This window comes from Clinocottus analis, unplaced genomic scaffold (assembly GCF_023055335.1).
Source record: "Clinocottus analis isolate CAN_PGR_092001 unplaced genomic scaffold, fCliAna1.0.p SCAF_6, whole genome shotgun sequence".
Classification (NCBI taxonomy): domain Eukaryota; kingdom Metazoa; phylum Chordata; class Actinopteri; order Perciformes; family Cottidae; genus Clinocottus; species Clinocottus analis.
Window position 1 is genome coordinate 21,464,407 of NW_027176218.1, and position 27,078 is coordinate 21,491,484.

Here is a 27,078-nt window from a genome sequence, read left to right on the forward strand (position 1 = left end):
ATTTAAATTCCTGTATAAATACTGACCAATTTGTTGCTGCATATAAAAAAGATATACACTTAAATATATAATGGAATGCAGTTACATTGTTAGTCGAGGAAGGACTTGAATACAAAAATAAAAGTTATATAAAATGTGAACCCGTTAATAAAATAAGTTGTTGTCACTTGAGGGTTCACAATTTTTAGCCACCGTGCTTTTATTGTGTAGGAAATATCCGGTCATATTAATGCCGATGTAACGCAGCCTCGCTGCTCATTGGCCGCGCCGCTTGTCGACGTCATTGGGTCCCCCCCCTCGTCGGGGTCCGCCTTCTCAGTGCGCATGCGCACTTCCCCCCTGAAGACGCCAGCGAGCGCAGAGCGACGACGCATCCACAGCAGAGCGGAGCAGCGCGGAGCAGCGTCTTCTCCCGCCGCACGGGGACGTCTCACGTACGTACAGCTGTTTCTTGTGACGCCGTCTCCTCAAACACCAAATGGACTCATTCGAGAGTCTCACACTTCGACGTCTCGTTATCGATAGCTGTCCGTGTGAGCGGGGGGGGGGAAGCGGGGCACACAGCGGAGCGGCAATTCTCCCTGGTGTCGTGACCGTCCTCGTTGAGTTCAAACGGGGTTTAGCGTGCAGCCTACGTGGCCTCACGTGCGGGCACGCACGCGGGGTATCCCGGGTCCGCATGTCAGTGCCAGCGCTCCCCCTTCCAGGAAACGTCAGCGCCTGGCTGTGTTTACTCAGCGCGGCTTCCTTCCGAGCAGCGAGGAGCCGCTGGTCAGCGTCCCGTGTTCAGTCCCGAGCCCCGCGGGTCCCTCCATGTGTTCCCGACCCTCCCGGCTCCCCACCGTGGTACTCTGTAGACCAGCGGAACCGGAGCTCATTGGGGCGGGGGGGGACCGTCAATACAAGCAGAGCTCGCTTATTCCTAACTGCATAAGCCCCATGAAACAGGACACACAGCGGTGTGTTTACTGGGTCGAGACCCTTTTCTCTTCGGTGGATGTATCACAACAAGCGTGTTGTGTGTATTTTCATTTTGACTTTTGTACTTAGTCCACTCGTTCAACAAGCTTCTTTCAACAAAATGTGTTCAAACATATTCATATTATTTTAGAACATTTAATGCTGCTTCATAGTAACTTGGAGATCCTTTGATAAGCCGCGCATTACGTGTGTGAATGGAGGCTGGCTGCTTCTCCCCGTGTAGAAGAGCAGGTGTACCCGCAGAGTGGAGACCCCTCAGCCCTCTGTAACTGGAGGGGAGACGCACTGAATCCGTCCAATCAGAAAGCAGCTGCAGCGATGACGCGCTCCGTGGCTCCGCCCCCTGCTTGTGGAGAAGGCGCAGGCTCGTTTCAACTAAACAAACTTTCCTTTTTTAAAGTATGAATGTTACTCCTTTTTATTAGACAGTATTTTCTTCTGCTGCTGTGTGAAAGTTTAAACTTAGTTACCTTTGAACAAGTGTTCCTAATATATGTTTGTCTCATGGCTGCAGGATGTCAGCAGCTCATCGTCTTAGAAAGTGAACATATTTCACTAAATTTAAATAGCATAGTACTTTTCTTTGTAAAATACTAGTTAAATACTTTTCTTTGTAGAAAATAGTGTGTGTTCACAGAATGTGATTATTTTGTATATATATATATATATATATATATATATATATATATATATATATATATATATATATATATATATATATATATATATATATATATATATCTCTCTATATATATATATATCTCTCTATATATATATATATATCTCTATATATATATATATATCTCTATATATATATATATATATCTCTATATATATATATATATCTCTATATATATATATATATATCTCTATATATATATATATATCTCTATATATATATATATATATCTCTATATATATATATATATATCTCTATATATATATATATATATCTCTATATATATATATATATCTCTATATATATATATATATCTCTATATATATATATATATCTCTATATATATATATCTCTATATATATATATATATATCTCTATATATATATATATATATATATCTATATATATATATATATATATATCTATATATATATATATATATATATATATATATATATATATATATATATATATATATATATATATATATATATATATATATATATATATATATGCGAGCACGCTTTTCAATTATAACCATAAACCGTGGACACTGCACACAGGAGACCGATCCGTATTGAATATGTAAAAGAAATTTATCCTGAAACCATTTTACACTCATAATGATGATGTTGAGAAGGATTTCTAGATTGATCACAAATCTCCATGTATTTTCTACAAATGCACATTTGCATTCCCACAACTTATGTGGTTCCATTTCGTTCCCCTTGAGTTGTGTGATAACCGCCTGCCAGTTCAGGAAAGGTCAACCTGACTCGATAGACTGGAGTCGTTCGGGTTGACGGATTGTGTTTGCTGCTATCTGGAAGTGCACACGCAGGATAACTTCCTCCCAGCTTTTACAGCATCCATCACTCATCTCACCCTGGCTCTGTATGTTGGTTCAGTTGCTGTGTTGTTGCTCCGACTCGGGCCTGTAAAGATGGGGAAATATGTCTTGGCTTCTAGAAGAGCATGAATTACACAGGCAGTGGTTTTGTCTAGACTCTGCTGTTACACAGTCTGTTGTGATGAAGCAACATCAGGGCAGGGAATGAAATTATCCTGAAATGAGCTGATTAGTATTGAGCACCTTTCTGTGCTGCTCTAGAGAGCTGCAGGGACCAACAGGTATGTTTGTAGTCCAACAGGAAGTCAGCGTCGCAGCGCTTCAAACCGCCTCAACCGCCTGCCAGCCGGATCTTTCCATTGACTTCTGTGTTTTATGATACTGTCGCGTTTACAACCACCTTTTTTAAAGACTCATAAAAGCTTCTAAATTCACGAGCGGGATATTTACTGACGTATTTCATATCAAAGAACAAAAACCTCTCGTCAGCCCGTGGTGACCGCAGACCTTTATTTCAGGCATCAGACGAGGCAACCGGAATACCATGACTGCTGACTCATTTCTGGGTTTTGCATCTCATTCCTGCAACACGCACTTTGTTGGTTTGTCTCGTCTGTCAGCAGGATTATAGAAAGACTATGAGAAATGCAACCCACTGCTTTTTGGAGCTGATCCGAATGATGGCGGGGAAAAGAAGGTTTTCACTTTGGTTAACGTTACAAAATGGTAGGCCGGGTCCCACGGCCTTCAAATATCAGCCTCTCCTCGTGCCCTTCCAGTTGAGTACGCTTCAGTGGGTCGCGTGCAAAACAAAACCTCGGTACTTTCAGTTCTGCACCCTGAATATAAAATCCTATTTGTATTATTTAATGGTCGATGTCGTGCATAAGGTTTACCACACGCTGTGATTGCTCACATGATTGTGGTTTAAAGCGCTGTGCGGCTGTGTTTGTGTCTGCAGACGTGTAGCTTGTCCTCTGGAAACGGATGTAGTGTTGCCGCCGAGGGCGGGGGGGGCTGCACCAACAGATTACATCGTTCCCTCAGCTGTTCCACTGGTCAACCTCAGCTGATATGTTACACCTGACTTATCTGCCATCAGCCACTTCAGCTTGTCACAGCCCTGTTGTTGCATGTGATGTGTGAGGTTGTGCAGCTCAGCGGTCACAATCTGCTGCTTTGTGGAATCAGTTTTGGCTCCAGACTTCCTCTTCCCTGTGTTTGAGTCGTCGTAGGAACCCCTAATTAATTACAATACTTGTGTTTATTGTATGCATTTGCTCAGCAAAGCCTTGGGGAAAAAATGTATATCTGCAAAAGAAAGATCAGAAGATTGATGGTAATTATGAACATCCAGCATAGGAGCCAGATTCCCCAATATTGCCACCTCGAGCGGTAAATAAGACACATTTTTTGGAAAGATTAACCTAAAGAATATTAATCTGCAACAAAAATCACAATAAAACAAAGCCTTGGCCTATTAAGAAGGATTTTCAGTCAAAAAACTGTGTCATTCGGTTCAAAAATGGAAAAATTACGTATTTTATGCCAAAAGATTTTCTGAATGGGGCATGCTGGGACTTAAAATGGGAGTGGGAGGATTTTCTCGCACTATTTCGAAAAGGTTAAATGAACAATGAAGATATGTTTTTTTTTCTATAAAACAACCATTTAATAAGTGGTGTGGATTTGTGGTTTTAAAAGTGTGGTACTGCAGTTCCTCTTTGTTGGTGATAGAAACTGATCAAAGTTAGGACGACACATGGTACAGTCCAGTGAGCTCCTAGACCACAGTCCTGCTCCCAGAGCCCTTCACTCCAGCCCTGCAGAGGTCTGATCCAGCTCAGCTGGAGCACTGCTATCACTTCTGACTCATAATCATTGTTGGTTCAGGGCTGTGCTGGAAAATCCCATTTAGTCATGCAGCACTGGACCCAATGGATGATTCTGGTGCATTACAGTCTCGGTCTTAGTTTTCATAACTTTTGGTTCCAGTCAGTACCAAGAACCTTATTTCGGGAACACTGTGACATTGTACCTGCAGGGCCAGCAACCCGTGCAGTCATGTGATGAGACGCATCGTAAACAAAGCCCCAGGTGAGACGAACAGGGAGAGAGTCGAGCAGACGCCAACACGCTGAATGTTGGGGAGTTGTGAGTAAAATGACCCAACAAGGATGAGTTGGTGCAAGCAGATGGAGAATATCTTCTACTGTCAGAGTAGAACTCTATACAACAGCCTGAAAACACATGTTAACCTTTTTGGAAGCGCGAAAATGCTTGCTCGCCTAATTTAAGTCCCGGCATGTCCCATTCAGACGATTTCTTGGCCACCATTTCAGTTGCCACCCCCATGAGGCTGAGCTTTAATCAGGAGCGCATGAGGGAGCGCGTTACGCACGAGTGGCCGGAGAAGGGGACTTTGAAGGCACCTCGCTCCAAGCCCCATGCTGGATATCCTATAATGCTGCATCTGACAGAAGAACAGCTGATTCATTGCTTTGCATTTGCCGCATGTTGCTCATAAAGCCGGAGTGACGGAGATGGAAGGGGTGGAGAGGGGGGGGGGCAACTGATGTTGTTGCGGACGTGTGTGCTGCATGATATTTCCTGCAGGGGGGAGGGCTCGGGGCATGTTGCGTAATAGCGCTGGGCTTCCATGTGGGAATCATGCACACGGCAATAAGAGAGAAGGACGGGGTCATGTGGTAGCAACAAGCAGAGGTCCTCTGCACCAAATCACTCAAGCGTCCCAGTATCTGTTCAGTGTCGTCCATCACGAGAGAAGCACCTCTCCCTCAGTGCTTGTGTCGGGAGGAGGGGTGTGTAGGGGCGTCACTGGCCGCTGCCATCCATCCTCAGCAGGGCCGAGACCCTTTTTTTGAATCGGCCTGGTTAGTCTGACATCGTGACATGAAACAGAGGTTAGAACAGGCCCCTGAAAACATGGTGACGGGTGACTGCCTGGGGTCTGGCACAGACGGGGACTCTAAAGGGTGAGCTGAGGCAGAAGGGGAGATTGCTGCTGATCATCAGATGTCGTTGAATGGTATTAAAGGCAGGAGCTCTTTGGAAAGCCCCCTGGCATAGTGGCCCAGGTCGTGCAGTCCTTTTCTGTTCACGGTGAGGAACAGGGATCGTGTGGGACTTGATCTAAAGCCACCAGCAACAACAGCCTGAGCTCTGAAGACTTCAACCATAAGAGGAAAAAAGCAGCTGATTTAACCAAATGTTAGCATCAAAAGCTGTGGGCAGAAGAGTGCAGCACAATGCTGCTTTTTATCAATGTGTGTGTCTCTGCAATCTCCATCTACCTAATGTGCACATTGAGAAAAAATAAAATGGGGGCAAACAACGTGTGTGTGTGTGTGTGTGTGTGTGTGTGTGTGTGTGTGTGTGTGTGTGTGTGTGTGTGTGTGTGTGTGTGTGTGTGTGTGTGTGTGTGTGTGTGTGTGTGTGTGTGTGTGTGTGAGAACGTGTCACCATAGGTCTTACTCACCAAATACTGCGTTATATAACCTACTTCTCTTCAAAGCTGCAGTCCAAACATGCAGAGAGGACCGAACACTGATAGAGGGGCTGCAGCAGATTAGCTCCTCAAGGACAGAGCTGTGTGTGTGTGTGTGTGCTGGGGGCGGGGCTGAAGAGTCCTGTGAAGCCTGTTGGGCGTCAGCAGTGTGATGCCGTGCTGTGACCGGCTCATTGATTTAAGATTGATTTGAGAGCGGCGCTGTTTGACACAATAGGTGGACAGAGGTGCAGCACACACTTTGTGATTGTTCACCCGGATCAGATATGACGTCTAAGACTTGAGCTTCCTGTCTTTGTGGTTTTCAATCTCCCTGTTATCTGCATGATATCAACGCTGACTTAAAAGGAACTGGTTTGCTTCAACAGTCTCTCAAGATGTCACAACCACAAGCAAACAACTGGAAGGTTGTGTGTGTGTGTAATGTAAACTCATGTGCAATAGTCCTCTTACTTACTATGATACATGAATGGAGCTGCTTCAGGTTTCCTTCTAGAGACTTCTGATCAAACACAAGTATGAAGTAAAGAAGTCAAAGAAAGAAACAGTCAAACAGAAAGTCCCTGTACACTTGGATCTGTGCCAAAAGACGTTTTTTTGTATTGTTGAGTCAAAAGGGTTGACGGGGTTATTTCCCGTAAGTGCCCATGTTCCTCTTGTGTTTTGCTTATTTGCTATTAGAAGTAGCAAATCTGAGAGAATATGATGGACATGGCTGTTGTACAGTGACATCATCTGTAATATTTTCACAGCGGACATGTTTTCAAAGCAAGAAAAGAAGTTCCATTACGAAAATACTAGTAAATCATACTCCAGCATCTATATTCAAGTGGATACCTTTTTTTAAATGCAACAAATTGGTCAATATGTATACCTCAGGAAGTCCATTTTATGTATGTATTAGTTTAAAAACAGAACATTTAATTGAATAAATTGGCCCAATTGTCACCAATGCCAAGCTATTGTGTTCAGTATATACCCAGCATTAGCATCAGTATTAGCATTAGCATCTGTAGACTCTGAGTCTTACCTCTCGCTGCTCTTTGTGTCTCATATGTTCCCTCGCAGCACTTTGACTGAATGTAAAAGGTGATCACAAAGCTAACCGTCTCCTTCCTTCGTTCACAGATGAACTGGGTTTGTGAGCTCACTTGACGTCGGCTCCCTCAGAGGTGTGGGGGTCCACACCCAAAAACCACAGTTGAGACCTCTGACCCCCCCTCATGTCCCTGCAGAGCAGAGACTAGCTCAATCTGAAACCACCGAGCTGAAAGGAAGGGATCTGCTGCCAACATGGAGGGCGTGGCAGTGGACGACCTCATAGACTTTGACCCGCCCTCTGAGGCCACAGCTCTCAGCATAGATGTCGACCATCAACCCGGCCAAGCCGACCTTTTCTCCCCGGACCAGGCGTCCTCCATGGGAGTCCATCAGCAGCCGTTACTGCCAGAGCCCATGGCGCCAACCAAGCCCGGCTCCCACCACCACCACGATGAGGGAGGAGACAACGACAGCGACGCCACGGAGTCGGCAGACAGCGAGAACGACATGGACCCGCCCTCTCACGCGTGGGAGCTGAGGAGGTCGTCGTCTTCGTCCGCTCACAGCGGAGAGGACGCCGACAGCGAGGCGGTGGAGAGGAGGCAGTTCATGAAGGCGTACGTGGAGAAGGTGTTTCACGGGAGGTGAGGAGGAACGCTCCTAAAAAGAATCATTACAGCAGTCAAAAGCAACATGATTGACAGGTTGAAAGCTCAATTCTCACCATTTTATTATTTTTCTACAAACATAAGCTCATGCCATCGGAGTGATTTGAAAGATACTAACTGTGCACAAAGGGGCTTTAAAACATGCATTTGTCTTTTTACAGAAGAAATTACACTTTCTTTCTCTCACAAAACAAAACTACTAACAGGATGTACAACCTTCACAGCAGTAAACAGCATCAGCGGCTCATTGTTTGGCGACAAACTATAACTCAAGTTGCGTATGAATTCTACACAAAAACATGAGAAGTAAAGCTTCAGCATGGTGAAGTGATCTAGTTTTTAGTGCTTTATGACATCTCCTAACCATAAACTGTAATTTGCCAGTTTTGAATGAAAGTGAAAAGTTGCTGCTGTCATTTTAAAATGTTCATGATTATGAAATGTGCAGCTCGAGTGCATGGATGTAGATCCGAGTTGTGTCAAGCACGATGCATGTAGAAAGCAGCACGAGGACATCCAGCATGGAGAGCGTCCAGAGCGGCTCGTGGAGACTCAGCGGGCTAGGCTAGTTAGCGCTGCATGGCTGCAGGCAGGCAGCCGCCATGTGATGCTGTGCGGGGGATCAGCTGAGTGTTTGTTGTCAAAGGGTTGTTGACCTGAACCCTTTGGCATCAACATCTTGACGGTAGCACACAGCAGTGTGTATTTCTAACCCTTTCCCAGGACTCCATGCGTAACAGCAGGCCTTCTGGGAGCGCTGTCCTCACCCGTTACACCTTCCACCAGTTGTTTAATTAGTTTTCCTTCATTCCCCCCGTGTGTCGTCATTCCTCCTCCTTTGGGCTCTATTTACATTCAGATGCTCCATTTTTGTCACCCATGACTCACCGCTGGTTCCCAGGGGGGACAGCAGTCAAACGGATGCATGAATATTTGATAAGAAATTAATTATGAGCAGGATGAAACGTTAAAAGGGCACTTTTAAATACCAGGGTACTTTTTCTTTTTCTCAGACGTTTCTTGATTCTTTTTCTCCGGCATCTTTTGCTGCAGGCCGAATCATTTCATGTCTTTTGCGTGACCTCTTTGGTCGGTGACCTACAGATGGCAAACTGACTTCTCTAAAGCCACAACCCATGTTGTCTGAAAGAATGAATCTCTTGCCATGAGGCCGGGGACGCCAAGTGATCGTTGTCCGGTCTGGGAGTTTGTTTTCGTCTAGAAACTTTTAACCCTTTCACAGTTTTCTCTCGTGTCCCTTCTGGTTGCAAAAAAAACAAGATGGCGGACGGTCAAAATGCGAAACTCTGAGCTTCAAACTCGTCGTCCACTTCTTATGCAGTAAATGTTTTGGAGACGTTTACTTAAGATACAAAACGAGTTGCCTGTAATGTATCCCTGACAGCTTTGCAGGCGTGAAGTAAGCCGCGCTGAAAGGAATCTTTCTTCCTTTCAGATCAGCAGCGGTTAGATGAAAAGCTTTTTCGGGAGCTTTCAGAGGCGGCGTGACACCCTGGATGCCACCGATTTACATAAAGTAACATGTACCTGCAGTATTATGCAAATTAGTCTGTTTACACAGACAATAAATGAGAAACCAGGAAAGGACGGATCCTCTGGAAATGTACCAGAAGTCTGCACAAAACTCTTTAATGAAATATTGAACTATTCCTTTAAAGTTGTAGGAGCTCGGCCTGCTGAGTCCTGTTAGCATAGCTAACAATACAGAATTAAAATGCTTTTTCTTTTTTTTCCTTTGGTCATTTTCCATATATCCAAACCTGATTTTGATAATGCTTTTTAATATCTGTCATTTTCTGAAGACTGAAGTCCATCTGATACATCACTAAGTTAATAAAACCAGCTGTAAAGGGTGTGTTTGTTTGTTTTGTGTGTTTTATTCAGTCAATCATTACAATATTATTCTATTTACAAAAATACTAAAAAGGTATAGATGGAAGCAAAACATGCTTTTTTTATTCATATCCTAAATTATTCTTATCAATTAAATCAGATGAGTGTCTGCAGCTCCGTGCTGTAATGAGGGTTTTTGTTGTGTTTTTACAGGGAGGACTTTGACCAGGAAGAGAAGGCTCGGTTCGGAGAGCTGTGCAGCGGAGAGAACGGAAAAGGCCGGGAGTGGTTTGCCAAATACGTCAGCGCTCAGGTAAAAAAGGGGATTGATGAACTTGTGAAGACGTCTAATCGAAGCTTGAAGGAAAAATATCTGCAACATTCCTTAATGCAAAGGCCAAAGAATGACTGAACCCTCTTTGTCCACAGCGCTGCCACTCCAAACGTGTGAGTGAAGCCACCTTCTACAGGCTGGTGCAGTCCTTTGCTGTGGTTCTGTTTGAGTGAGTCCACATCGTTTCAGACAAACGTGCATGAAGGACACGGCTCATTAGCATTCAGACTGTCGGCTTTCCCCGTGAAAAGACCGACATCCCTCTTTACAGAACAGAACCGAATTGAAAAAAAATATGTTTATTAGATATTTATATTAAAAAGAAATTTAGCGGCGGATGAATCATGAGTATTTTGTTGCTGCAGCACATAATACACAGTGTGTATCATACAGTGTCAGTGGAAAATGTCCCCATGCAACCAGATGGATCATTAATGTGTTTAAGAGTTAAACTGCAGAACCAATTTTGTCTTTTGACCTTCTTTCCCTGTGTTTGAGTTGTCGTAAGAAACCCAAATTAATACTTGTATTTATGGTTTATATTTGTTCAGCAAAGTCTTGGGGAAAAAAAGGTATATCTGCAATAAAAACACTTTTAACATCCAGCATAATATGAGCCAGATTCCCCAAAAAAGCCTCCTGGAGCGTCAATAAGACACCTTTTTGGAAAGATTAGGACCTAAAGAATCAGAATCTGCAACAAAAATCACAATAAAACAAAGTCTTGTCCTGTTAGGAAGGAGTTTCAGTCAAAAAACTGTGTCGTTCGGTTAAAGAATTACGTATTTTATGCCAAAAGGATTGTCTGAATGGGGCATGCTGGGACTTAAAATAGTTATTGGACACAAACGAAGAAGAAGGCTTAATAGTAGGATCAACTCATTGTGTCTTTTCATGGGATTAGTTGACAATAAGAACAAAACATCATCTTTTCATCCTTTTTTTTTAAAGAAGAAGCTCCAGTAAATGACATAACTTCTCTCAGTGAGCTCATGACCGGATGCTGTGTTCACAGATGTTACCAGATGGACGACTACAGCCCGGCCAAGAACCTCATGACGATGTGCTTCACGTACTACTACAGCGGTGAGGTGGAACACTGGCGTGTGTTCTAGTCCCCTTTCTTTACTAACCAGTTGAAAACAACCGCAGCAAAGCGTTGAGCCTTTCATTGCACATCTTCAAAAGGAAAGCGGTAATTTCTCCCCGGTGCTGAGCCAGCGTGTGACATCCACAGGTTGGCTCTGTGGTTCCTCTTGCAGCAGCACAAACACTTATGCAACGACTCTGCAACACGCGACAGAACTCTGCTTCAACATCCGTCTGCACTCAGTTTTATTACAGTGTTTCTAAACTGCAGAAACCTTCTGCGTGCAAAGGAAGCGTGACTCTGCATGTCTGCAGTTCTTTGGCTGGCGAGGCTAAAACTCTATAAAGAGAATCTGGACGTGGGGTCAGATCAGTGACCTTGTGGATGAACGCAGGTGGATTCACTCGTTGAGTTTGTCATTTCTATATAAATGACTCTCGATATAATTCTCTTTTTTAATGCGCTTCTTTTAAATAAATGTTTATAGATATACAGACTAAAGATTTGTTCTCATCGCCGCGGCCCCAAATGATGCTGACCATCACAAGAAATTAATCTTTTTTTTGCTTCATAAGAAGAAATATATTTATTTATGTATAAATTAAAGTGTATAAGAAATATATTTATTTATATATAAATTAAAGTGTATAAGAAATATATTTATTTATATATAAATTAAAGTGTATAAGAAATATATTTATTTATATATAAATTAAAGTGTATAAGAAATTTATTTATATATAAATTAAAGTGTATAAGAAATTTATTTATATATAAATTAAAGTGTCTAAGAAATATATTTATTTATATATAAATTAAAGTGTCTAAGAAATATATTTATTTATATATAAATTAAAGTGTCTAAGAAATTTATTTATTTATATATAAATTAAAGTGTATAAGAAATTTATTTATTTATATATAAATTAAAGTGTATAAGAAATTTATTTATATATAAATTAAAGTGTCTAAGAAATTTATTTATATATAAATTAAAGTGTCTAAGAAATTTATTTATATATAAATTAAAGTGTCTAAGAAATATATTTATTTATATATAAATTAAAAAGTGTCTAAGAAATATATTTATTTATATATAAATTAAAAAGTGTCTAAGAAATATATTTATTTATATATAAATTAAAAAGTGTCTAAGAAATATATTTATTTATATATAAATTAAAGTGTCTAAGAAATATATTTATTTATATATAAATTAAAGTGTCTAAGAAATATATTTATTTATATATAAATTAAAAAGTGTCTAAGAAATATATTTATTTATATATAAATTAAAAAGTGTCTAAGAAATATATTTATTTATATATAAATTAAAAAGTGTCTAAGAAATATATTTATTTATATATAAATTAAAGTGTATAATAAATATATATATATATATATATATATATATATATATATATATTTATTATTATTATTATTATTATTATTATTATTATTATTATTATTTTTTTTTTTTTTTTTAATAGTTCATATTTAATTCCTCAAAGACTGACCTCTCTGCTCTTCCCTGCTTCAGGGAGGTCCCCGCCGTCTCCCTCCGAGCTGCTGGATCGCGGCGGTCCTCCGGCCGGCCTGGACTCATACATCAACAAGGCCAACTCCTGGCTGACCGTGAAGAAGGACGCCGCCGAGCGCCTCCTCAAGACCACCTCCAAGACCGACGTCAAAGGCTTCTTCGGAGGCCTGGAGAGCAAGCTGAGGAGCTCGGTGGCTCCCAGGACCGAGTGAGCAACGCACCTCTGAATCATGTTCACCGACACGTCGTGTATTGTCTTCATTCTCTTCCTTTTGTTCTTCACCACGCTGTCTGTTCAGGGAGGAGGAAAGCGCCGCTGACACAAAGCCCAAGTCTCCAGGTACGATGCACCAGAACTCAGGAAACTGCAGTGTCACTTCCTCCGGCTCCATGAGGTGTTTTTAGTAACGTGCCATGTGTTCTAATCCATCCCAGGGGCCGAGGCTGCCGAGGAAAAGAAAGGAGAGAAGGTGTACCTGTACACGCACCTGAAGCAGCAACCCATCTGGTACGTTGACGGAAAGGGAGCGCTGGATTTTTGCCAGCAACGGGTGTCAAATTACATTCAGTCTTTTAAAAAAAAACACAGTTCCTACGTCGTTAGGTTGAGGAAAAGATCGTGGTTTAGGGTTGTAATAAGGAGGGAAGTGCCCTTAGTGAAGGACGCATGTTAGGAGACACAAATATCCACGTTGACTTCACAGGAGGAATGCCCTGCGGCCTCCTGGGTCAGAGGGTTTATTGTGGGGTTTAACATCAAGTATTTCTCAAGAGAAACTCTTATGTTCTTCAACAGAATACAAGTATTGCTCCCGACCCTCGTGTTGGGAACCGCTGACGTAGCGTATGATTTGAATACACGTTCTAGTCATGTGACCGGTTCACCTGGGCTGCTCTCGTATGATGTCATCGCTCCTGGCCGTCATGTGCGGCTCCATCCTGCACCTGTGACGCGTCCCATGTTCTCTCCTCCAGGCACACGCTGAGGTTTTGGAACGCTGCGTTTTTTGACGCCGTCCACTGCGAGAGGAAGAAGAGATCGCCGACCACGAGGTGAGTCTGGACGCGTTTGGCGAGTTGGAAACATGCGTTGGTGGGATGAGCAGCGCAGCATGCGGGTTGTGCCCGTGAAGGATTTAACAAATCTTATTAAAATCTTAAATATTGCCAAGCAGCGTTGATGGAATAGAGAAATAATCACACATTTTTCCAAATTTTGGTTCGATGTTCATATTAAAATAAATATGTCACAGTGTTGGATAGTGGGAAACGCATGTAGCATCCTTGAAATATATATAAATGGCTTGTTTTTCTGTGTTCCAGTGTCACGTTATGTCAGACGACGTTGAGTAAATGTTGGAGCTCAAAGAGCTAAAGACACGAGTCACAGGCTGTTCTGCTTCAGCCCCATGAGCTCTGATGCTCACTCCTCCTGCTCTGTCTCCTCTCCTCCTTCCCTCTCCTCTTCTGTCGACTAGCTGCTGCTGATGTTGTTGTTGTTGTTGACGACTCTGCATGTTGACTTTAACCCTTTGTTTCCTTGTGCCTTTCTGCCGGCCAGGGGAACGCAGGATGAAGAGGAAGACGAGAGGTCTGTCCTTCTATGTGTCCACTGCCCAAAAAATAAACTAGTCAAGCTCAGAGACAAGGCCGAGATGAATCCTGAGGATGAGGAAGATGAGGAAGATGAGGAGGATGAGGAGGATGAGGAAGAGGGTAGATTGTATGTGAAGGGGTCACACATCTACAGAGACTCTTAGTGTTTCATAAAGAACATAAAGAGCTTCGTGCCAGCAGGCTTAGAGGTGTGTGTGTGTGTGTGTGTGTGTGTGTGTGTGTGTGTGTGTGTGTGTGTGTGTGTGTGTGTGTGTGTGTGTGTGTGTGTGTGTGTGTGTGTGTGTGTGTGTGTGTGTGTGTGTGTGTGTGTGTGTGTGTGTGTGTGTGTGTGTGTGTGTGTGTGTGTGTCTCATTAGCATACGTCAGAGGAAGAGGAGACGCAGCAAAGCTTTCTCTCTGACATCATGAGGCAAAACTAAAATAAGCTGTGAGCCTGAATAGTTTGGACTAAGTTAGTCTTTGCAGGTGAACTATTACTTAAAAATACAGATACATTATCGCAAAATTTGTATATTTTCTTCCACCGTTTATATTGTTTATTGATCGTAGCAATAAGCTAATGTTTTATGTGCTGGGAGACGCTATTTAATCTCTAATTGGGTCGTTCCAAAAAAGTGTAGAACCTTTTTTAAAGAAGAGAAATATAAAATATAAAATAAATCCGTCCCAACATGGATGCTAGAAACTAATGAATTGAGTTACAAGTAATACATGCAAATAACACATTGAAATGTAATCATCAATATACAAAAAGTCCAATTTTAGAGTTTTTGAATGAATAATTTAAAGACAGAAGAACAAAGAAGTGTTAATTAGCTCATTTGATGATGTTATGAACTTTTTTTTGTACTTTAACTCAAGAAAACATTTCAAGGAAGCTTTGATGATCCAATGTGTAGCATTTACACATGGATCAATAGTTTATAATGTCTATGAATCGGGCGATGGCACACTTCCAGACCCCATTAGTGACCCAGATGACCCCCGATAGTCCGTAGTTGTTATTATTATTATTATTATTATTATTATTATTATTATTATTATGTGTGGTGAACAATCGTTGTTTTAGATTCATGCTCATTAGAGTTCCTCACCGGTGTGATGATGATGATGTCGTCCATCTTTACTTGGCCTTGCGCCCGTGGAAGCGTGCCACAGTTCACATCCTGGTGTTGTGCGTGGTGTCTGTGGCGCTGCTGTCTCTCTGCAGCGGCGGGCGGAGGCGGCGGGCGGTGTCGGCTGCCTCCGCTCAGCTCGCTGCATGTTCACGCCGTCGCCTCTCGCATGACTTATTGCTTTCTCTCTCCCTCCGTCTGCACGTTCCCTCTCTGCATCGCCGTCTCTGCACGCTGCCGTGTGAGCACTGAGACATTCTGCATGTCATGATATCCACTTATGTATTCCTGCCAGTGCCAAGTAAACTATTATAGATTAACTAGTGACAGATGGATAGATAGGGATCAATAAAGTCATTATCTAAGGGAAAATTCAGGATCCAAGTAGCTCAAGACATCACACAAACATAATATGCACACACTATTAAAAAGGCTTGTCAAAAAAATTCAAACATTATTTGAAGTTGAGTGAAAAAAAATATAAATAAATGTGATGCCTTGTTAAGATATATGATCACAATAAGACTTATTATCACATTTTATAATAAAAAAATAGTTGTCGAGAGACAAATGCTGATTTGATCCTGTTTAAGTTGCACGTCGTCAATTTAAAAGTTTGCACGTCGAGAAAGAAACTCGTTGTTCATCAGAGACGTTTGTGCTGGAAAGAGTTTCCTGCTGCTGCTCGACACGAGGAAGATGAGAGACGAGCAGTCCGTCGATCTCCTGGAGCCATGTGATCATTTACCCAATATGAAATATTGATCGGTGCAGCTTCAAGGCCTCAAGTCTTCAAGAGCAGCGCTCACATCCAGCCTCTAGGGGGCGCTTCAAAGAGCCTTCTGGAATGAAACAGTCTAGAAATGTCATCACAGGATGATCTGATGGTTTTAAAGTCGATTCACTCTCCAGTCAGAAAGCGATACGAGTTATTACACTCATATTACTTCATGACTTCATGAATATGCGTCTTATTTGTGGCGTAATCCTCCCCAACAGTTTACTTGACCTCAGTGTTGTTGGAATCAGTTGAATATTTGTTTATGATTTGACGCTTTTTATCCATTTGTTCATAGTGCTGATTCTTTGTGAATGACTCATTTGTTGTATTGTGTTGCTGGTGGTTGGTTCGTGTGTTTTTATGTGTTTTTGGATCTGTTTCTGCATCCCGTCTCAACTTGAGCAGGTCCAGGGATGGATGTATTTCAGGTGGATGATATTCACCTTCTCAAAAGCTCTCAGACTAGTGAAGAGTTGTCCGTCAGTGTGTAGATGTGCGTGAACCCCCCGCTGTGTGATGCTCATGCTGACACCCACCCCTGGCCTGTTTCTGAGGAGGAGGTCGAGGTCAAACGGAGCCTGACCCCGGCTGTCTCTGTGCTGCAGGGAGAAGTGGTGTCACATGACCAAGGAGGAGAGAGACGACAGCTCCAAGATGGACGAGAACATCGCCTTCGGACAGCTGGGGTGAGGAAGAGCTTTCCACCGCGGGCCAGACCATGAGAGATGCTGAGGGGGGGAGGGAGAGGAAGGAGGGAGGGATACTAGATTAATCCCTTAGGGGAAATTTATTGTCATAGTAGCGCTCAACACTTTACAGACACCAAATAAACAAACGAAGCACACAAAATAAAATATAACAGGGATGACAAAAAAGAATTAAAAAAATATATGTATGTATATTGTATATTTAAAATATATTATATATTATATATATATTATATATAAAATATATATACTATATTTTATATATTTTTTATATATATATTTTATATATATAATATATATATATAATATATATATATTATTTATATATATTATTTATATATATATATATATATTATTTATATTTATATATATTTATATATATATATATATTATATATAATATATATATAATATATAATATATATATAATATATAATATATATATATTATATTTTTTATATAATATATATATATTATATATATACATACACACACACACAATATAATACAAATAAATGTGAAGTGTTTATTAAAGAAATTCAATTAAATGTAAACAGAGTTTGCAAAATATGTAAAATATGAATATATATTCACACTAGAATATGAATAACTGCAGTGTGTATTTATTGTTAATTTAAGTTTAAACAGTGCATAATGCAGAGTATGTGTCGTGTTTTATGAAGTATGAATCAACATAACTGCGTCCTCAGAGGACCTGACCAGAGCACCCTATGGTTTAACATCACAGCTGTTGGCTGAAGGCCACAGATTAAAAACAGTAAACTGTAATCCAGAGCGCTGCTCACATGTTCACTGAGACTACACAGACGTCCTGTGTCTGTAATAACTCAAGTTTAAACAGATTACAAGGTCAATCTGTACGTGTAACAGATAAATATTGGCTTCTCTGCAGAGATACTGTCACTATATTTAGTCGACATCTAGTGTTTGAACTGAGATGTGCAGTTTGTGTTGACATGCAGGCTGAGGGGTTACTGAGGCCTCCTAGTGGTTCAACAAGGTACTGCCCCAATGACGGCAAATAGATATGACATATTTCATGAAACAATTAAAGCTATATGTGAGAGTTTTGTGAAGAAAGTACGTGTTACAAGATGTGTGTCATATGATCTTTTAAAACAACCGTTCCTTCTGTCCTTGTGTAGTAGCACACAGATCCCTTCCTTCTTGGAACACACACACACAGAGTTTAGTTTATTTACTGGATCCCCGTTAGCTGACGCTTTAGCAGCCGCTAATCTTCCTGTTGTCCACAGAAAGGACAAAATATAATACACACAAAAACGTGCAAAACATAACATGAAACAGTTAAAAATACTACAGATAGAATATAACTAGTACAGTCAGATACCTCGTGCAGTCGAGGACTAGATGTTTATTATGCTGTGCATCCATAATTTAAACACAGAAAAATCAGATGAGTACAAAAGCAAAGTAAAATGTCCAGTGGTTAATGTCCTGAGGTTTTTGTTTTACCTGGATTATCTTGGGGTTGGACTTATCGATGTTTCGTGACGGTTGTTGTTGCATCTTGAGTTGTGAATGTTAAAAACAGAAACTTGTCTGCTGCTGTGCGTTTCAGGACCTTCACTCACAACATGCTGGCCTTCGGCCTCAGTAAGAAGCTCTGCAACGACTTCCTGAAGAAGCAGGCGGTCATTGGGAACCTGCCTGAAGGTAACGCATGAGAGGAACGCTCGCTACTGCAACTCACCAGCAAACTCCTTGTGCAATCTGCAGGTTGGCCACTAGGGACAGCGGTCCAATCACCGCCATGCTCATGCCACATTTATGAAGATATCTTATTAATGGCAGTATATCAAATGATAATGTGAACCCAGAAATGTCCTTCAGGAGTTGAGACCCAAAGACGAGTGAATATTTAACTTTCTATCCATCAGATGGACCCAAATAAACAATAATGTTTCTCTGCTGCATGTTAATGATCAACAAGTCATCAACAAGAGGTTCCTTCTTCTTCTTTCTTCTTTCTTCTTGTTTCTTCCTTCCTTCTTCTTTTTCTTCTTGTTTCTTCTTCCTTCTTCTTATTCTTTCTTCTTCTTTCTTTCTTCTTTTTCTTCTTCTTGTTTCTTCCTTCCTTCTTATTCTTGTTCTTCCTTCTTTCTTTTTATTGTTTCTTCTTCCTTCTTTCTTCTTCCTTCCTTCTTTTTTCTTCTTCTTCCTTCTTCCTTCTTATTGTTTCTTTTTCCTTCTTATTGTTTCTTCTTTCTTCTTCCTTCCTTCTTCTTATTGTTTCTTCTTCCTTCTTTCTTCTTCCTTCCTCCTTTTTTCTTCTTCTTCTTCCTTCTTCTTCTTATTGTTTCTTCTTTCTTCTTCCTTCCTTCTTCTTCTTCCTTCTTCTTATTGTTTATTCTTCCTTCTTTCTTCCTTCCTTCTTCTTCTTCCTTCTTATTGTTTCTTCTTCCTTCTTTTTTCTTCTTCCTTCTTTTTTCTTCTTCCTTCTTTTTTCTTCTTCCTTATTGTTTCTTCTTCCTTCTTTCTTCTTCTTCCTTCTTATTGTTTCTTCTTCTTCTTGTTCCTTCTTTCTTCTTGTTCTTGTTCCTTCTTCTTTTTCTTGTTCTTCCTTCTTTCTACTTCTTCCTCCTTCTTCTTCTTCTTTTTGCTTCTTCTTTTTCCTTTTCCTTCTTTTTCTTCTTCATGTTGCATCCTTGACAAATGTCTTTTTTTACGAGTCTGTAAGCTCCATCTACCTAATGTGCACCATGAGATAAAAGTGTGTGTGTGTGTGTGTGTGTGTGTGTGTGTGTGTTCACAGAACAGTACAAGCTGCTGACTGACCACATAGAGAAGATGGCAGCAGAGTGAGTTTTGAGGACCTCAGTCTGCGTTTCAAAGTCTCCTCATCTCAGACTGCCAGCTCTCATCAGCTGTTCCTCTGCAGCTCGATGGCCGACCCTCCGTCGTCTCACTGTTGTTGCGTTTGTGTGGAGAAAAAACCCCTAAACTACTGAACTGTGCCATAGTTGTAGCAAACCCTGTCTATCCGACTGTACGGGCAATAATGCATCATCATCATCATCATCATCGTCTGTGAGCTGTGTGACGAAGACTCGAGGCGTAAAGTGAAACCTTGCAGTATAAAACCGCCTCGTCCGGTGTCACGCGACATACAAGTGTTGTGTACGTTATATCCTGGATGCTGTTTGTTGGGTTTGTTGTTAGTGAAACACTGTTCTAAGTATCGTACAAAGTCACTTTGTGTCTGTAACGCTGTCGTATCTGATGTGGCGACGCAAAGAAAACCCACAACTTCGGCATCAGTAACACACATCGTTATCGCTGGCGTTCAAACAAATTACTTATAAAAAGATGTATACTACTCTTATGTCTTTACGACAGTGAGGAGACAGTTAGCTTAGCTTAGCATAACGGCTGGAAACAGAGGGATTGGGAGTCTTGGATGCACCAGAGACCGGACCTCCTAAATGTCAAAGACCAGCTAGAGGCTCAAAACGATCACAAACTATCAAAAGACCACAAAGAAACCAAAAGACGACACAAAACGGCTGCAAAAAGACTGACAATAGCTATGAAAGTGGTGAAACAACCACATAAACACACAACATGACTACAAACACACACAAAATGACTTGAAGGTGACCCAAAACGACGACAAAGAGATGCAAAACCAGGTGAAACGGCCCCGGAGAAAAATAAGAACCAAAGCAATTTCAAAGTGAGCGATTCCAAACAACGACGAGGAGTCACAAAATGAGCATAAAGAGACACAAAACAACAACAAGGTATTTGTGTGTCTCTCCTATAAAGTGATGGAGACTTTTATGGTCAGTGGACAGGCTGCTGCCTCCTCCTGCTTCCTCCTACTTCTTCCTGCTTCCTCCTTCCTCCTCGTGCATCCTTCTTCCTCCTTTCTGCTTCCTCCTTGTTCCTGCTTCCTGCTTCCTCCTCCTTCTTGCCTCCTCCTGCTTCTTCCCTCTTCCTCCTGCTTCCTCCTTCCTCTTACTGCTTCCTCTCTTTCCTCCTGCCTCCTCCTGCTTCCTCCTGCTTCCTCCATCCTCCTCCTGCATCCATCTTCCTCCTTCTTTCTGCTTCCTCCTTGTTCCTGCTTCCTCCTGCTGTTTCCTTCTCCTTCCTGCCTCCTCCTGCTTCTTCCCTCTTCCTCCTTCCTACTCCTTCCTCCTCCTGCTTCCTCTTTCCTCTTGCCTCTGCCTGCTTCCTCCTGCTTCTTCCTGCTTCCCTCCTCCTACTGCTTCCTCCTCCTGCTTCCTCCTTCCTACTCCTTCCTCCTCCTGCTTCCTGCCTCTGCCTGCTTCCTCCTGCCGCCTCATGCTTCTTCCTGCTTCCCTCTTCCTCCTGCATCCTCCTGCCTCCTCCAGCTTCCCTCTTCCTCCTCCTTTCTCCTCCTGCTTCCTCCTCCTCCAGCTTCCAGGCTCGATGCTCGGCTCAGGCGGCGTTCTCTTTCTTCTGGTTCTCTCAACAAGAACAAAAAGCAGCATCGCCTTCCTTCTGATTTCTCACTCGTACGTCTTTCCGTCACGTTTCCTCTGACACTCGGTTACAATCCAGCGTGATTCATTTCATGTTTTTTAATCAGACACTCAATAACACCCTGGGAACATTAGAGACTACTTATCTATCCAAAGTGCCTTCCATGAAAGTTAATGTCTGGATCCTGCGATGCTGTAACTCTCTGTTGGCCAACCAAACACTCGAGCAGAGCCTGCAGCGATCATTGCTCGCTAGCATCGTCCCCTGCTAGCTAACCGCATGATAATGACGTTAGCATGCAGTTCATTGTTGTGGTTTCAGGTAGTGGTAGTTTATTTTCCTTAGATCGCGCTGTGAGGCCAGATGCATGTGGACAGACTCCAGCTGCAAAGTATCCATCTCATGTCAAAGTGACTGAACTGTGAAGTGACGTTTGCTAACTGCAGTACTCCATCCGACCACCGTGGGGCAGCATGGCGTCTTCATTCGCCGCCCTTCTCAATGTGTGTTTTTAAAAGTGGCAGGTCCAATCCAATTTCACATTGATAATCTGTTTGAACCTCTTGTGCGGATGAAGTCGCTCTGTACATACTGTACATATTCCTGTGTTGTAAGAATTGATCTGAATGTCTGAACGATGTGTCGTGGTGGCCGTCCGTCGTGTCCGTGAGTCCGACTGTAACCCTGAAGCGCCCCAAGTGACTTTCAGTTCTCAGGTGTCCCTTTTGCCGTCAGCCTTTGAAACAAACACCCTTCACCCCCTCCGCAGGGTTTCCCCTGATGTGACCTTTGACCTTGTTGCCACTGTAACACATTGCATAAACCCTTATTGAGCTGTATATTGTACCTGAGCCATTTGCACTACATTTAGTCCCCCCCACACACTCACCTGCATGTCTCTTGTTAAATGTTGTCTCCTAGTAAAAGACCATTTTAAGCGTGTTGACTTTGTCCCAATTCAAGCAAGTGAAATTTGCCATTAAAGTTATTTTTTATTGGATTGTCCTGATGAATCTTGTGGTGTTGTGGCAGCTTAGTGTTGGGCTTCCATGTTCACATTTCAGCACTCTCTGCGTTGAGTGATGGCAGTTCTGGGGCTTTTTTTTATTTGTCGTGGTTAGATTATACTGACGCTCGTCCTTCTCACTTCAACCCAGAGGAGGAGAAAAAGTTGATGTGAATTCAAACAAAGGTCCTGAACAGAAGTGAAAATGAACTGAGATACGATACCGTGGCTAAAGGAGCAGCTCGCTGTGGAGACATCAGCAGAGACGTCCGTCTTCTCTCTAATATAACGGGACTGTGTCGCACCCCAAGTGCAAAAATGTCATTTTTGAAAAACTCCACAGCAACGTCTCTTTCCAGAAATCATGAGCCGGTTACTCAAGATTATCCTGCGAGCTCGTTGTGAGCAGCTTCATGTTGGAACTCGTCATGAAGCTGCTCGGGGCGAGAAATACATATTTTAGATGAACTGTCCCTTTCAGCCTGCATAGCGTTAGCTAGCATGGAGGCCGTGATGGACTGGGAACAAACTCAAGGTGATTATCAGCGAGTCATTCCCGCCCAGCTGGTGGTGAAACCTGAGGATGCTGTGTGTCAAATCCAGATGTTAGCCATTTTATTGTACTATGCTTCCATTTATCTGGACATGTTGTCATAAAGTTCATTCAAGTGGCTGAAACTGTAATAAATGTATTTTTTGATGTGACTTTTCGTCCACTCTTCTTGGATTTGTGTAACGTGCTTTTCCTTCAAGGGGATTTTTCCACCTGAACCCTATTCATCTTTTTACATGTTTTAAGTGACCAATGGGGTCCAGAATTGAGGGAGATGTCTGCGTATGGAGGCCACTAAACGGACAACAATGTAGTCACTTGGGGCAACTCCTCAAAACATTACGGAGAAAACCCGACAGGAATAGAAACATTGGCTTGATCCAGTTTGTTAGCTTTCTCTGTAAACAGATTCTGTCTTCATATCTAGAATCTGTGGGTCCAGATCTCGGTATCTGAAGTGTTCTGGTCTCCTTTTGCTTACTCATCTTACTGGTTTCAACAGATGACATCACATTATTCCAGTTCTGGCCTCTCTCCTCTGGCTCCCCGTTGGTTTCAGAATTGATTTTAAGATTTAATGGATCACTTTTAAGGCCCGCCGGGAGTACATTAGTGAAATGCTAACGGCACATGAGTCAACTCTCGGCCTTAGATCCTCCGGCGAGGCCCTGAAGTCGAGGCTTAAATCAAAGGGTGACCGTGCTCGTGCCATGAGGACCCCCTCGACTTAACAACCTACCGGAGGAGAATCAATAACTTCTTTTAAATCACTCCTTAAAACCCATTTTTATAGAATAACCTTTTAGTGATGTCGTCCTTTTAAGATCATTTTGTAATCACAAATACAAAATGTGTCTCTGAGGGCTTTACAGTCTGTACTCATGACATCCTGTCCCAGGACCTCACATCGGATCAGGAACATCTCCCCAAATAAAGATATAAAACCCTTTAGCAGCGAAACAGGAAGTAACCTTCATAGAGCAACAGAGGAGGATCCTCTCCAGGATGGACAGAAGCAACAGATGTCATGTGACCAGAATGATCAATGTTACATGAATGTGACAGAAAGTATTCATAAAACGAGTAGTATATGCATAGTACATATAAGTAGTATACATGCGGTACACGATCCAGATAGTTATTGGAAGAGGTAGAGAGGAGGATCTATTACGCAGTTCTCTTGTTCCCCTGGTTTGTTTGTGTATTTGACATATTTATTTGTTTTTTACTGTTTGTTTTGGTTATTTGTTTTTGCTGTGTTCATTACCTTTATGGTCCGGTCCTTTTTGTCTATATTTAAGTTATGTCTATGCTTTGCTGTAAAGCACTCTGTAAACTGTGTTTTTAAAGGTGCAACATGTACATAAAGTGATTATTATTATGTTGTAGTTTGAACAGGTTAACAGTCTGCGTGGACTGATCCGCTGTCTTATCATTTTAAAGTGATTTAGCGTTTAATTGGTTTAAAATTAGCTGGTAAACTGGCTCCTTGTGCAACAATCTGCTCGTCCACGCCGTCTTCTCTCCACGCCAACGTCTCAACCCTCAAGATGCCGATCGGCCCGTAAACGACGAGCCGGCTCGCCAGCGGCCCTGAAGGATGACGTCACGGCCGGTTGAGCGTCTGCAGTCGGCTGCTTTCCCTGGAAGTCGTGGTCTCTCATCACTTAGACACAAAAACATAGAAGAAGAAAAACGTACACTTGTTTTGGCCACAGCGTCATTCTTTCCAGCTGAAGCGGCTAACAACACATTTTGTGATTCGTTCCACATTTCACTCTTTTTTTTTGATTTAAAAAGTGTTTAAACACACTGCTGCTCAGAAGTTTGGGGTCACTTAGAAATGTCCTTATTTTTCAAAGTAAAGCACTGATTTTAAATGAGAATAACATTAAAATTAATCAGAAATACATTGTCAATGTGGTAATACAGATGTGTATAGAGGCTAATTTCCAGCATCACTCCAGTGTTCTGATGGTACAATGTGTTTGATCATCGCCTTAGAAGACTAATGGATGAGTAGAAAACCCTTGAAAAGCCTTAAAAATAAATAAAAAACATAGAAAATCCTTGAAACCCCGTAAAAAAAACCCATTAAAAACCATTTTAAAACCCTTCAAAACCGTACAAACCCTTGAAAATCCTTTAAAACTGTAAAATAAATTTGAAAAAATCTTAAAACCTGTAAAAACCCTTAAAAAAACATTAAAAAACTTGTGCAGTGATGTTACTCTGGTGAAATAAGCCATAATTTATCATTTGTAGGTTCATTATGCATCATATAGAAAAAGAAAACATTCATGTAAAACTCTGACAGTCTGTTCTTGTTCTTAGACATTAAGGATATTAATTAAGAATAATTAATTAAGAAAGAGAACTTGCAAAAAAAACTAAACTTTTAAACGGTCGTGTACATCTTGATTAAAAAGACTCAATACTATTATAATAACTATAAAGCAACGCAACTGCATTGCTCTTTGGGAAGATCTCGTTGCTGCAGCAGTAAAGAGTCTCCACGCTGAAAGAAAGAGGAAATAGTGCCCAGCGCTGCATACTTGTGTGCGTGTGTGTTGCAGAGCTTGTATACATGTCTGAGTCAATACGGGTGTGTTGATTGGGACCCTGTGTAGCGCTGCTGCCCACTGTGGATAAATAAACAGCAGTCACGCCGCTGCGCTCTGATTGGACGGCACGTAATGAGCTGTGTCAGCAGTGTCACACCATGAACACCCTCCTCCATAATTGGTACCAGACCTCGACACACACAGACACACACAGACACACACACGACGCGCTGCAACATGGCGGTCACCTCTGTCACCTTCTGGACACGCACACATGTTGAAATCTGCTCCAGCATTTGTTGAATTATGTATTTCAGCGAGTTTCTTCAACGCATGTCCGGAGGTGTGTGTCAACGCTGCAAATGTTTGACCAGAAGGTCCACAGTGCACGTGTTGTGGTACTTTTTTCTCCGTCTTTAAATTGCGTTTATCCGGATTAGATTTTTATAACAATGAATATTTGTCTTGTTGGTCTCTGCTGACAGAACGACGACGTAAACCTTTCAGGAAGTTAGAACCGAGCTCTTCTCCATCTGACGATGCGTTGTGTAAAGTAACAGTTGTGTAGCAATGTGGAAATTGTGATTTTTTTGCACAATTCTAACAATAAAATAAAATTACAGCAGAGATAAATGAATATAAACGTGCAGGAAGAGACAAAAAGCACACTGGGCTTATTTCAAGCCTCCAACTAATAAAGTTAAAAATATATATATATATTTCATAAACTAAAAGTTAAACATGTTTGATATCGCAGCTAAGTACAAAAACTAATAACAGCTAATATAATAACTAATAAAGTCTAAAACATAAGTGTTGGATAAGACAGAAACGTTCAGTGCTGATAACTCCTCTCCAATATTTCCTCAACACAACGAGTTGCAAAATGCCTCCATCATTTATTCATAACACTATAATAATAATAAATAATAACAGCATCATTCTCTTTCAATATCAAAGTTCAAGCGTGTACACACACACACACACACACACACACACACACAGTCGGTGATACTCGTGCTGACACATGAGGTTCGCTGATGTATTTTACAGTAGACACACACACACACACACACACACACACACACACACACACACACACACACACTGGCATTCTTACGACCGTCTGTACATACAAACATCTCTGTGATGCGTTCACAGACACTCCGGTAATAACACATTCATCTGCAGGACCAGCTGGGCCGTGTAAGTCTGAAGAGGTTTGTTGTAGCTGCGCTGCTCAAATGAAGTGTGTGTATGTTTGCATATGTGTGTCCCGTTGCAACATAATTCCTACTTTGCATAGATGTGTGTGTGCATGTGTGTGTGTGTGCGTGTGTGTATGTGTGTGTGTGTGTGTGATGCAGCTCCACTTCCTCATGGATTAAGTGTTAAAGTCACGGTGGTCCCAGTCTGGGGGTGGTAATCCTGCTGCTGTGTACAAGTCCTCCTGCCAGTGTCCCCGTGTACACACACACACACACACACACACACACACACACACACACACACACACACACACAGAGCCATATACACACCAGCCTCATGGGACCGTGGGTATTTATTTACAGTTGGTGAAAGCAAAGCTGCAGAAATGTTGAAAAGTTTTGATGAGAGCAGGATTTCAGCGGCCGCTCGCCTCGTTAGTCAGAGTGACGCCATCGTCTGCAGGACGGCCC

The 27,078-nt window shown here is 41.8% G+C and overlaps 1 protein-coding gene across 2 annotated transcripts; it reads left to right on the forward strand.

Moving 5' to 3' along the window:
• The first annotated feature begins 354 nt into the window (after positions 1 to 354).
• Positions 355 to 20,781, forward strand: kiaa0513 (KIAA0513 ortholog). Of its 2 annotated transcripts, XM_068603475.1 has the most exons (13): positions 355 to 434; positions 7,168 to 7,724; positions 9,816 to 9,915; positions 10,032 to 10,105; positions 10,952 to 11,022; positions 12,567 to 12,774; positions 12,866 to 12,906; positions 13,002 to 13,074; positions 13,542 to 13,619; positions 14,128 to 14,157; positions 16,685 to 16,765; positions 18,389 to 18,483; positions 19,583 to 20,781. In XM_068603475.1, exons 2-13 carry the CDS (start codon positions 7,333 to 7,335, stop codon positions 19,630 to 19,632), a joined length of 1,293 nt encoding a protein of 430 aa, XP_068459576.1. In that variant the 5' UTR covers positions 355 to 434; positions 7,168 to 7,332; the 3' UTR covers positions 19,633 to 20,781. The 2 variants fall into 2 exon arrangements, with proteins under 2 accessions (XP_068459576.1, XP_068459577.1); XM_068603476.1 differs by lacking the exon at positions 14,128 to 14,157.
• Positions 20,782 to 27,078: the final 6,297 nt, after the last annotated feature.